Below are 13,342 nucleotides of genomic sequence, written 5' to 3'. Positions count from 1 at the left end.
GACGCAGTGAACTCTCAAGCATGTACCGAACTAACTGAAACAGGAATTTCTGTGTATGCAGTTCACCTGGTGAACTAGAATCAGTGCTTGTTACCGGTTCCATTACATTATAAGACTAACTGAATTCTCAATCTCCACAGAGGGACCAAAGGCAAAGACATCAACACTATCAAGTCCCTGAGAGTCCTCCGAGTCCTGCGCCCACTTAAGACCATTAAACGACTGCCCAAGCTTAAGGTACAGTTATCCAATGACCACAAAGATGACTGTGTGCCATTGATCCTCTTGATGATCTTAAATGAGTAAGTTATTTTAGAGTAGAGATTTGCTGCCCAATTAGCATTCGATCAAATACTCAATAAGCCAGCTTAGCTTCTGTGTGTCCTATTCTGACAGGTTTTAGATTTCTTTATTATTTTTCTTTTTATGTAAAATGTGTTTAAGTCTCTGTTTCAGATTTGTCACTAAAAAGAAAATAAAAAGGTGGTTGAAAGACTGAACTGGTGATAGGGGTACATGAGGTTAAATGGCAGTCTTTATACATTTGGTCACTACAATCACCAGTATCAGCATGTTTTCTAACAGGACAGTGTTATCATTGACAATAGCTAAAGGTTTAACAACAGAACCCCTAAAAAGTGTATGTCATATTACGCCCCACCATAGGGCTGCCCCATGGGGCTAACAGCAGTCCACAAACTAACCCATTAAAACACACTCACACATTAAAAACAAAGGGAATTATTATAATTATAAAAACTAAACAATAACATCGATCAACCAAGACTGACGAGACAAAACACAACATCAAACAATCCCTGACTGATAATCATAGCAGTCCCAACTCTAAATGTCTGCCTTGCTGAAGCCAGCAGATGCCTTTTAAGCACTATGGCCAGGTGAGCCTCGTTGGGCGATCAGTGGCTCCACCTGGACAGGAGACAACGGAAAGTAGAGAGGGAACAAAACAGCTAATGGAACATACAACCGTAACAGTCTAATAACATGAGGACATCTGAGTCCCTCTCATACCTGGGAGGGTGTCAGAGTTAGAAAAGTCAAAATTCTACATTTTGGCTTCATGGTAAAGAACCTAAAGTTCTGTTTAAAGGGTATTACTTTTTAATCTGTTTTGATTAATTGATAGATTATGACCGTATCTTAAGGTAAGGTTTCCTCTGGTGTACAAGTGACAGCTTCTCTCTGATGCATAACGCCACCTGATCATCCAGAAGTACTGGAACTAACAAAAAGTGATCGTGCAATGGAAGTGAGATGATTGAGACAGATCAGAGCTGGCAGAGAGACGCTTGGACAGGGCAGCTGGACAGACAAGCTGGTAGAGGAAGAGAGAAATTTGCTCAGTCCTTTCCCTGGAGACAAAAGCCTCGATAGAGATCACTCATGCAGCAGAATATTCATTGGATGGATGGCAAACATGTCAGTATAGATCGACAAGGCACTTCATCTCACAGAGATCACCACACAGGCTGACAGAAGAAAACTACTGGAGAGAAAGTGACAGGCAGGAACACACATTGGCAGAGGTTATGCGAAGGTGTGTTTGTTTGCAGAACTTGATGGATCTGGCTTTAAACAGGCTGAGTTTGGTTGTTATTTAAGGCAGATTTGAGACATAATTAAAAGTCTAAATTAGGTGTTATATTGCCTAAAATACATGTGAATGTTATTGTGATGCTGCTTAGAGTTGCTGAAGACTTTATACAGTGGGGCTAACTGGGGTTTGCTACATGTCGCGGTCAGATGCTTTCACAAAGGACTCCGACTGAACTGAGGGAGCTTTTTATTGCACCTCGTGTGTGCTGCCTTGTTGACAGTTAACCTGAGTCTGGAGACAACTACCGTAAATTCCGTACTATTGAGCGCACCTGGATATAAGCCGCACCGGCTAAAAATAAGTAAATAAATGTATTTGTACATATATAAGCCGCACTTGATTATAAGCCGCAGGTGTCCACGCTATAACAAGAGCTATTTACACAGACGTAGGCTACCGGTAACATCCGCAAATACTGTAGCGTCCATACGGACGTTAAAGGACAACGAGAGCGTTCAAATAATAACTTTTAATAACCCGATCACTGTCGGCCGTGACCACGCCGTTTACAGCAGAGAGCAACACATAACTTGCCGTAACAATCCAACTCTCTCCCCCAGCGTTCTCTCATACAGCCACTCAACACGTTCTCGCTGGTGCATTCACTGACTCTCCACATAATCGGAATTATGAATTCATTATCAACTACTGACTTTACAACATGAACCGTTACAATACGAAGCCTAGCCGACGGTGTCTGTAACACGGCTGATGAAAAAGATGACCGTAATATATTTCACAAGAAAAAGTCCATCCATTCACTGCCTCAGAATGACTTCATTACTCACTTCCTCAGTCTCTGTTGTCGCTGTCAGTGTCATCTTAACGTGCAGCAGCTCTGTTAGCTTCTTTGACAGCCAGGTCGATCGCCTTTAACTTGAAAGCTGCATCATATGTATTTCTCCGTGTGTTTTCCATCATGAGGGTGCGTGCATGAAGCGCAAAATGACTGATATTAAGATCCGACGTGACGAAGTCAAATGTTTTTGCGGCAGAAGCTCATTGTCCCCCATAAAAAATCCATGCATTAGCCGCAACGGAGTAGAAGCCGCAGTGCTCGAAGTGTGAGAAAAAAGTAGCGGCTTATAGTCCGGAATTTACGGTACCTCCTTCATTGGCTTTTCTTCAGTCATCTAAATTATGTAAACAGGGGTGGCACTTTGTGTACTACTTGTGTACTTTGTGTGCCTTTGAATGTAGAGACAGGACAGTGGATAGAGTCTGAGATCAGGGACAGAGGGAGTGGGGAATGACATGCGGAAGGAAGCCAAAGGACTGAAATCGAACCTGGACTACAGTCTCTGTACATGGGGCGCAGGCACTAACCACTTTTCCACTAAAGGTAAACTCTTGCACAGTCTAACTTGCAAAACAATCAAATGTTTTTTTGCATGTAAGACAGAGTGCAGGAGTCTATCCTCAAGTCTGAAAAGAAAGACAAATTCAACAAACTTTTTTTAGTGCATGCATATTCTTCATTCTAATCTGGCTTTATATGTTACAACATTGTGTGGTGGTTTTGTTCATCACAGTTCAATATAGGTCTGTTGTATGGGAAACACAAAATGGGCTTCCTGTAACATAAAGAAAATATGAATTACTGCATTAGTAGTAGTTTTCATGTATTTCACAACCTGATTTTTACTTTCTGAATTTATCTACTCATCACATTTTCTTGCGTTAAAATAAAGTTGGTACCAATTTGGCGATTGAAGCTAAAATAAAATCAGACTCTTGTGTGTGTTGATATTTTCCAGGCGGTGTTCGACTGTGTTGTGAACTCTCTGAAGAATGTTCTGAACATCCTCATCGTCTACATCCTCTTCATGTTCATCTTCGCTGTTATCGCTGTGCAGCTCTTTAAGGGCAAATTCTTCTACTGCACCGACGAGTCCAAGAGTCTGGAGAAAGACTGCAGGTACACCATCCAAACAAAGCCTTCTTAAACCTCAATGTCTTTGTCATGAAGCTTTATTTCCAATGTCTACGTCAAAGATTTGTTTTTTTGTTATTCCTTTTACATGTTTGAAATAAAACATCAAACTAAACTAAAACTAAAGATACGTTCACAGACTTCTGATTGAGACTTTACATCATACATTGTGATTTCACTGGATTCTGTCTCCCATCCTGTCTGCCTTAGGGGTCAGTTTTTGGACTACGACAAGGATGACGTAGCAGCTAAGCCCAGAGAATGGAAGAAATACGAGTTTCACTACGACAACGTTCTCTGGGCCTTTTTAACGCTCTTCACTGTCTCCACTGGAGAAGGCTGGCCAATGTAAGTCAGAAAAACCTCCATATGACTTCATTTCTGCCACTTTTTAACACGTTTGATGACACTTTAAAGTTGAAATTTAGACTTATGCAAGAGTAATGCTGCTCACTCATCACTTATTGGCCAACATACATGTGTGGTGAGCCCATGTCCCCTGCCTGGATCTAGAGGCTTTGTGTTGTTGTGGTTGACTCGGGATGTTTCTCAGCGGGGAGCTGGTGTGTTTCCCCCAACCAATGACAGTGCACAGATGAGTTTAGGAGTGGATACAATTCAGCGGTGAAACATTGTTCAAATCTGCAGATATGACGTATGCAGACATGGTGGCAACATAGTGGAAATGTAATGATAGTGAGTCGATGCAGCAGCTTATTTCTCCCAGGCTTAATTACTGTGGATTGTTTAAAGATGTAATCAAGGCTCTTTGCATCGAAGGCTTCAGTGTCCCGCTCTGTGCCTGAGCTCAAGCCGCACTGCAAATTTATCATCATCATCATCTCTGTCAGGAACAGCTGATGGCTGTTTGCTCATTTCATTCCTCATTCTTACTCGAAGATGAAAGCAAATTGTAAAATTTACCAAGCTTGTCATGGTCATCTAATATCACACTATCCAAAACAGAAAGTGACAGCACAATTATAACAAGTGAATATTTTCAAATGCATTTTACATACAAATGACAGTTTATGATTTGGGATACCTATATGGTTTTTACTCTCCTCTCTTCATCACTATGATGACCAATGTTACGACTCTTTTCCTTTTCTGCCATCAGCGACACACGTTGCAATTAAGGCAAGTTAAAACGTCAACAAAGAGTACTCAACATAAATAACAAATTCAACCAAAAGAAGCACAAAAGTCAATAACTGTGAGGGACGAGAGGAGCTGATGTGACTAGACACGCTTGATACAAGCGCCTCTCAGACTCAATGAGAATTTATGATTATGGAGTCCTTCTAATCATACTCTGTTTTCAAGCCTGCCTCTGGCTATCAACGAACCGACGCTGAGGTCCAGTGATGGATGGCAGGGAGTGTTTAGACTTCCAACTTTATGCCTTCCAAGCAGCATTTTTTCCCCCATCCTATTAGGCAGCTCAGTAGGACTGTATGATTACAAAGTTAGTCATGTGACTGTGCATTGACCCTACAGCACAGTGTCTGTAGACCTGTGTTTTATTCCCATAGACTGTATGAAACACAGACGTAGTCTGTTACGTTAAGTGGTCGCCATATTTAAAATCCTATCTCCATCTCACTTTCCATCAGTCTAGAAACAGGCAGAGGTGGAAGTGAGGAAGGCCTTAAGCTTCTATACAACATGGAACTGTCCGACAACTCATCCATGCCTCTAATTATTTAGGGCTCACAAGGCTCCTGATTGTGACTCATCCCTTCATTTATTCAGAGATGTCGAGTGTGAGGATTGAAAGAAACCTCAACAGACAGGATGAATTAATATTTTGGAACAGGTTTCCTGGATGTTTTAAGACAGGTGATTTTATTATATATTTCATAAATCTTGCTTCCAAGTTATTTGGGGGACTTATCTTGGTTAAAGTTAGAGGTGTGCTGATTTGACAGTTGTCTTCAGATACAGGTCATCTCAGTGAAGGAGTAGTTTCAACTGTTATTTTAAACAAAAGTGCCAACAATTGATGGTTCACAGGATGTATATGCAGAAAGTCAGATGAAGGGACATCCAAACTCCACCATTTAAGAAATATGTTTTGTTGAAATAATATGACAAATCCTTTTTTTCCTCCAAAAAGGGTCCTGAAGCACTCTGTGGATGCCACCTACGAGGACCAGGGCCCCAATCCAGGCTTCCGCATGGAGACCTCCATCTTCTATGTGGTCTACTTTGTGGTGTTCCCCTTCTTCTTTGTCAACATTTTTGTGGCTTTGATCATCATCACTTTCCAGGAACAGGGAGACAAGGCCATGTCGGAGTGCAGTCTGGAGAAAAATGAGGTTTGAGAGTGGTGAAAATGATGCAATTTCTTGTTTGTTTTTTTCTCCCGGACAATAATGACCCCCTCCCCTTCATGCTACAATAACACATGCTGATTATTTCTGTTGTTTCTGGTAGTGTTTGTCTCTTTTATCACACATGTTTAATTCATTAAGTAAGCATAGCACATGCTGATCCACTTCTACACATCACTGCAAGACAAATTAGATCCGACATGACAGAACAAAGTACTCAAAAAGAAGATGAGGGTGGCTGTTTTCTCAGCTCTCTTCATATCCACTTCATAGAGACTTCGTTAAAATCATGCTGTTTTTGTTGAGTATTAGTTAGATATCAGAGAGCTTCCATTTGTTGTCTTATCTTTTAATATTAAGAAAGGCCCAGGAAATCCTCTTGTGGTGAGCCAGCTGTCTTTCTTTTTTTTTCAATATGAGTTTTTTCCAGCACTTTTTTCCCATTTGTGATGAAAGGTGTAACAAAGAGGATTAATGCAATGTCTGTTTTTGTTCTGTCTTTTCGTCTCACAGAGGGCTTGTATTGACTTTGCCATCAACGCTAAGCCGCTAACGAGATACATGCCAGAGAACAAGCAGTCCTTCCAGTACAAGATGTGGAAGTTTGTGGTGTCGCCTCCCTTTGAGTATGCCATTATGACTCTAATCGCCCTCAACACAGTCGTGCTCATGATGAAGGTCAGTGATTCTTCCTGCTAATGAGGCAAAGTGCCATATCCTCTCACTTACCTCTCAGCAAGAAAATAAAAAAAAACATTTTTGCTCAGTGAAACTTCTGAAATTCTCTCGAACAGCAAACTGCTGAAAGATTAAAGTCCATTTCAGAAGCTTCTACCATGAATCTGTACCATTAAATAATTTAGTTCTAAAGGCAGAGATACAGCTCCCCACTGGTCTAGCCTTGAGACATGATTGGCAATTAAAAGTGAATCACCACCACCAGCACACCCCTGTGCCACCAAACAGTACTTTCTGCGATCAGAGAAGAGTGCTCGTGTTCCTGCATTCATGTGCCTTAAGAGAAAATCTTGGAGGAATTCAACTGCCTGTTTGAGTAATTATACCGGCTGGTGCCGGAGAGAAGCGCTATCTGCCTGCTCTTTGTGGTTTAATTTACATAATTCAATATTTCTAATCTTACTATCCTTGTCATATTGTGACCACAATGTATAACAAGTATTTCAAGAGACAGTTTGAAAAGCTTTTGTATATGTTTAATGAAGAACAAGAAGACATCATTTAAGCCAAGCCTTGGTTTAATGGCCCTGGCTGGCCTAACATACATATGTCTCAGGTTTACTGTGTTCAGTAAACTCATTACTGAACTCATTATCTGTTCATCATAATTGTTTATATCTATCAGAGAGTGAATAGGAGTCAGGATTGTTGCTGACTGTTCCCCATAGAGAGACAGGTTATTGTAAAATAGTGAGCGGGTGGTATGTTTGCTTTGTTCCACAAGCTCTCTGAACTTCTTTTATGTGATTAATAAACTCTGGTCAGAAAACTGTGGTTATTATAGGCCAGTGCTAATGAAGGAGCCAGGAGAGGGGATTGTGTAACTTTGATAATTCTTCATCACCAACCTCTCGTCCTAATATGATCACTCCTGTCTGCAGAAAAAAAAGTATGCCGGACTAAAGGCTACGTCCATTATTTACACAGCCAAAGTTTCAGACGTAATGTCAGAGAAGTGTAATGAAACAAAATTGGAGTTCCCACTGTGGGAACTCAAAGTTCCTACTGAGAGTGGAGAGGACAAAATATATACATAAATGGGATTTACAAAACCTGTTGACCTTTTAACCATCGTACTAGAGTGCATACAAGCAATCAAATATAACCTGTCTGCCATGCTGCATTTACAAGTGTTCAGTATTGTACGGTTATCACATGTATTCATGATGGAAGAGGCTGAATGTGCAATACATGGGGTAAAGAATGCAGCTGTTTGTATACATGTTGTGTTTATTTTGCATATCTTTCACCTTATATATTCAGTGTTTGTCTTGTCTTCTGTCTTCAGTTCTACGGAGCTCCAGACCTGTACGAGTCCATGCTGAAATACTTGAACATCCTCTTCACAGCCCTCTTCACACTGGAGTGCATCCTCAAAATTATTGCCTTCGGTCCACTGGTGAGCTGTGAAGACCATATGCTGCTCTGTACTCTGCAAACACCACACAATTATTCACTGTTGCATTGTCTCTGTTTACACAAGTGAGGTGGAAATCTTTCCTTTGATATGCTGAGCAGACAAAAATGTGCCTGACAGCAGCTTCCTCATCACATTGCTCTCAGTGTGCTTCTAATGCTCAGTTTATGAAAAGATTTGCTTGTAAATGTTAAACAAGACTTTTCTTGTTAGTATTTACAGACTTACAGAGTGTTTCTGACCAAGAATCCTATATATGGCCAGATTTAGACAAATGTAGAAGGATTTCTGGTGATTTAATTTGTGTAAAGGCACATAAAAGTGTGCACCAGAGGATGTATGGAGTGTCTCAGGGCAGTCAAGAAAAAGAGTTAAATTCTTAAATTGAAGCTCAAGGACGGGAGACAAGTAACAAAAAGAAGGGAAGAATGGAAGAGTGCTCAGGAGGAATAAATCTCCCCCAACATGGTGCCGAGCCGTCTGGCCTGCAGCGAGGCATTTCATCTCTGGCTTCGTTCCATTTACCAGGCCCATTTATTAAATGGCTTTTCTCACACACCACTTGCCTCCACCTGTTTAGCTGTTAAGCCCAGACGGATGGGCTCGCATCTGCTGGTATAAACACTCGGCTGCTGCATTTCTTCAGTCTGCAGCTGTAGGGCCTCAGGAGCTGAATGATTGACCGGTCTGACGAGAGATCCAGACTTTACACAGCAGCTCAACATTTATGCGCGGGACTGTGTCAGCATTTGTGCATCTGCAGTGTTTATGCACATATAGATTTATGTTCTATTTTCCTTTTTTTTAAGCATGTTGACAAGCTATGGGAATGTTTTTATGTTCACCTGCAGTTTAACATCTCAAATAAAATCAAACTAAATGCCTAATTGAAATTTAAACACGTTTGCGCATGTTAGTTCCTGTATAAGTTCTATTCACTTTTATTTATTTTTTTTTACAAAGATGTCTAATTTGATTTGCACCATACTGACTCAATGACTGACTCTATCACAATAGGTAATATAAAACTCTGTGGCTTTGGACTACAGATAAATTGTTTAGTGGGTAGCACGGTGTCCCACCCGGACAACTGACCTGCTGTGATTGAAGCAATTTGCATTCAGAGAAACGTGTGGGAATCAGAAAAATGCTCAAAACGTGAACACAACGTGGGGAAAAGTGCTGCAAAAGCTGAAACAACGGCATCAAATGTTTTACAAATACTTTACCAATGAAGAGTCAAGAACACATAAAGCAACAGCAAAACAAAAACTCTCCAATCGTCTGTGTTTTAGAACTACCTGAAAGCCGCCTGGAATGTTTTTGACTTTGTGACTGTACTTGGAAGCATCACAGACATCGTGGTCACAGAGGTTAAGGTAAGAGCCATACTATCATGAGTGTATCTAATGTGTCATGATATGATTTATGCTTTAGTGCATCAACTGCTGTACTAGTTGCACCCTAACGCAGCACGCCAATTGACTTAAAGTCCACACGACACAGAATGCCGAAAGTATCAAAGTGCTGTGTTATTCCCACCTACAATGGGATAGAACCAATCACAAGATAGAAATGGGACGTTCCATGAGGATGCGTTTGATTGGATTGTTAGCTTGGACAAAGCTTTTTAATTGGTCTAAATTAGTGAACACCCCTGAGTACAGGGTGACACATCAGACATCTGAATCATTTTACAGGAAGAGAAATACTGTCTGTATCATTGTAAGATCCTCAGAGAAGGCTTTATTGAAATAGTTTTGACAGATGAATGCAGTTACCACAGAACTGCTTTTTATCTAAGACTGATCATTGAAAAGAACTTAAAGCTTCTTTTCTGCTGCTTTTGATAAACAGTTTAAAATAATATAATTTACTCCTGTGCATGTTTTTTGTGTGTAATGCTACACCTAATTGTACTATAGATGTTGTGCAATGCTGCTCCCTCACAGACCTCTGATATCAACTCGAAATCTTAGTAGACAAACCGAGTGAAAACAACTGGAATCAATGCACAAAACTAAAGAATCCACAAGGTTACATGGGGAGCAAGACTTGATTTAAAGTTTTCTCTGTCAAATGAACAGAGCTGAGAAAAGGACAAAAGGATGCGACTGCGTCGATGACTGGGGCTCATTATTGTCGCTTTCTGTGTTGCAAAGTCAAGCCTCTCTATTTGTGTGACTTTCTTTTCCTGCGATCATTAGCTTTCTTTTACTTTCTCTTGTCTCTCTGGCCTTCCTTCCCTGTTGTTGTTCTTTTTTTTTTTTTTCTCTTTCCCTCTTCTGCTGTGTCTCTTCTGGCGCCTGTGCCCTCACTCTGCTGCTTCTGTCACATGTGACACCTCTAGACGGTAAGTGGCTTTTCTTGTCTGCTGATGATTATGTCAATCCCCCCTGTCAGCGTCTTTTTTTTCTCTCTCAAAGTCCACCTACTGAATCTTCTATGTGATATGATGTAATACCTATTAAACTGTAACACAATCATTACCGGCTAGTTTAGTTGCAAAAGAGCTACAGTATGGTTAAATTTTACGCTGCAAAGAAACATTTTCACAAGTGTAATTTAATTCAATGAAGAGCCAATGGATTGTCTTTGAATTGCAACTAAGATGAATAAGACTTCAACTAAACTTAGACTTAAACTAAGACGAGTACAACAATATGAATAGCTATATACTGTATGTATATGTATTCCTATATTTAAATGATAAATCCAAGTCTCTATCACTTTCACAATGGAATCTTTAAAGTAGAAAGAAAACACAGACATTAATGCTAATAATCCAGAACTTTCTGTTCTGGGAGCTTGGAAAAGAGCTGTTGGTGTTATCTGAAAATCTGCTTTGTAAAGTGACATTATAAGCCTTTAAGATTGCGTCAGGTATTTCTTCAACAATCCCACTGTTTCTAGTTTTATTCAGATATCTCACAGAATTTCTGTTTTTCTCTCCCAGGACAAGATGATCAACCTGAGTTTCTTGAGACTTTTCCGAGCTGCTCGGCTCATCAAGCTGCTGCGGCAGGGCTACACCATCCGCATCCTGCTGTGGACCTTTGTTCAGTCTTTCAAGGTGAGTTTGGACACACAGCATCCCAGATTTCCCAGAGGACACTTAAATAACGCCGACAACTAACAAAAAGTGTTTTGCAGAAATGAAAGATTTTCTTCTTTCAGAAGTGAAGGTGTTGCTTATCTCAACAGAGATTAAGAGCTGAATATTACAAAATGGTGGATTTATAGTTTTATTAAAAGTCCAATTGTGGAGTAAAAGACCGAAAAGCGAGCAGAGTCCCACTGCAGACTTATTCTGTTTAAACTAAACACAGCAGCTCTCAGCAGACAGCAGTTCAGATTTTCACACAATGCTGCTTTGCTCTCTAAATCCCCCAGGACGAGTTGAGTTAAAAGTGGAGCGCTGCGCTCCAGCTGAGGGAATTTATGGCTGGTTTAATGTCAGTGGTGAGAGCTTTTAAGTCCAATGAAAATGGACAGTATCTGCAGAGTGTTAAAAGGTGGCTATTTAATTACAACATACAGTATGTTCTCCTCCTCCCCTCAGCGATACAAATAGCTGGTTAAAAAGAATCGATCATGCTGGTCAGGTTGGCTTCTGGAGTTCTTAAATAAGACTGTAAAATCTTACGAGGGAGACAGTCTTTTGTGTTGAATGGGATTTGTTTGGGTATATGTAAGTGTTAGTGTTATACAGAGAGAAGTACAAGTGTAGAAACCTGGTCTAACATAATCTGTTTTATGTCTCTGTTTTCAGGCTTTGCCTTACGTCTGTCTGCTCATTGCAATGCTGTTCTTCATTTATGCCATCATTGGGATGCAGGTGAGCTGTCACATGACCATGTGGACTTCAGTCAGTGATAGGTGATAGCCTGTATTTATAGGCCAGCAGGAGGAATATGCAAAGGGGAAGATAAATATTTCAAAAGAGACCTCTGGTTGTTTTTACTTTGATCACAGTAGGTCATCACAAGATCCATACGTTTTTCATGTCTGGTCTTTCTCTCCATTTTATTTCAGGAAGACAAGTCCTACACATTACCTGAGTGATAATAACATAAAAAAAAAAAGATCAAATCTATTCTATAGTTAAAATATAGCAGCTCAACAACCCACGAGCTGTCATCAGATTTAAATTCAAAAGTTGCAAAATTGTGATTGCTGCACAGATGTGACATCACAATTTCCTGTAGAGCCCTGCCCACTTTAATAAGTACACCGAAAAAAACAGGAAATTAGGGATGCATGGTATGCATTTTTCCTGTTCATAGCCTGAAGATTATGCACATTGGATAACCAATGCAAGTTGATATCATGTTGTCTTGTCTAATGGTGAAAATAACAACAACTGAAGCAATGTGATGTCACAGTGAAGAGGTTGCTCTGCAGAGGACAAATCATCAGATTGAAACTTCTTCTCTTTGACTCAAGTATCTTTTCCTTAACCATTGGTGTATATCAATGAAAGTCATTACATAGCTGCATGTCAGACAGTCATAAACTGATACCAACATCATCTGAAATAGATGTTGACGGATAATACTGGGCGGATAAACAACAGATTGTGATATATAACATCCCTCGAAACATAGAGCTATTTCCTATGAACAAAGGTTTCTGGCTTCGTAATGACAAAATATGCTAAGAGTATAAAAACTGATGTTTACTGTCTGATGTTGAACACGCTATACACACACACACACACACTCACACACACACACACACACACACACACACACACACACACACACACACACACACACACATACACACACAGAATGAAATATACACACATGCACTCATGGAACGATGTCAGAATGAGGGGGACTGCCCACAGCACTTAACCCCCCTACTTGGCTGGTGGGGGGGTTAAGTGCCTTGCTCAAGGGCACCCTGGCAGTGTTCAGAAAGTGAACTTGCACCTCTCCAGCTACCAAACCAAATTCCAGATTTGATTCACACCGGGGCTTGAATCGGCGACCCTACAATTCCCAAGCCACATCCTTCCAGACTGAACTACAGCCCCTGTTAAACTGTGTCATTAAGGGGTTTCTCAGAACTTTGTTGTTGTCTCTGTGTCACATTAAGTTCTTCATAACAATAGAGTAGAGCAGAGCTTTTAATTTGAGTTTTGGCGTGTGATAAACACCAGCTGTTCTCCTGCCGCCTCAGGTGTTTGGAAACATTGAGCTGAATGAGGACACAGCAATTCATCACCACAACAACTTCCAGACCTTTTTCCAGGCCTTGACCCTTCTCTTCAGGTAATCCTGGCTCAAAAAACA

The 13,342-nt window shown here is 40.5% G+C and overlaps 1 protein-coding gene across 1 annotated transcript in view; it reads left to right on the top strand.

Annotated features, from left to right (window-relative positions):
- Positions 1 to 13,342, top strand: part of cacna1bb (calcium channel, voltage-dependent, N type, alpha 1B subunit, b) — a 154,526-nt gene that overhangs the window by 118,912 nt on the left and 22,272 nt on the right. Inside the window, exons 30-39 of the mRNA XM_079364380.1 lie at positions 141 to 237; positions 3,376 to 3,536; positions 3,762 to 3,899; positions 5,671 to 5,872; positions 6,401 to 6,565; positions 7,914 to 8,024; positions 9,338 to 9,421; positions 10,999 to 11,115; positions 11,815 to 11,880; positions 13,230 to 13,321. Of these exons, the coding sequence (XP_079220506.1) occupies positions 141 to 237; positions 3,376 to 3,536; positions 3,762 to 3,899; positions 5,671 to 5,872; positions 6,401 to 6,565; positions 7,914 to 8,024; positions 9,338 to 9,421; positions 10,999 to 11,115; positions 11,815 to 11,880; positions 13,230 to 13,321 (1,233 nt within the window). The remainder of the gene's footprint in view (positions 1 to 140; positions 238 to 3,375; positions 3,537 to 3,761; positions 3,900 to 5,670; positions 5,873 to 6,400; positions 6,566 to 7,913; positions 8,025 to 9,337; positions 9,422 to 10,998; positions 11,116 to 11,814; positions 11,881 to 13,229; positions 13,322 to 13,342) is intronic.

The sequence above is a fragment of the Symphodus melops genome, assembly GCF_947650265.1.
Source record: "Symphodus melops genome assembly, chromosome: 16".
NCBI lineage: Eukaryota > Metazoa > Chordata > Actinopteri > Labriformes > Labridae > Symphodus > Symphodus melops.
Note: the sequence above shows the minus strand (reverse complement) of the source record. Positions and strands in the feature narration are given on the sequence as shown.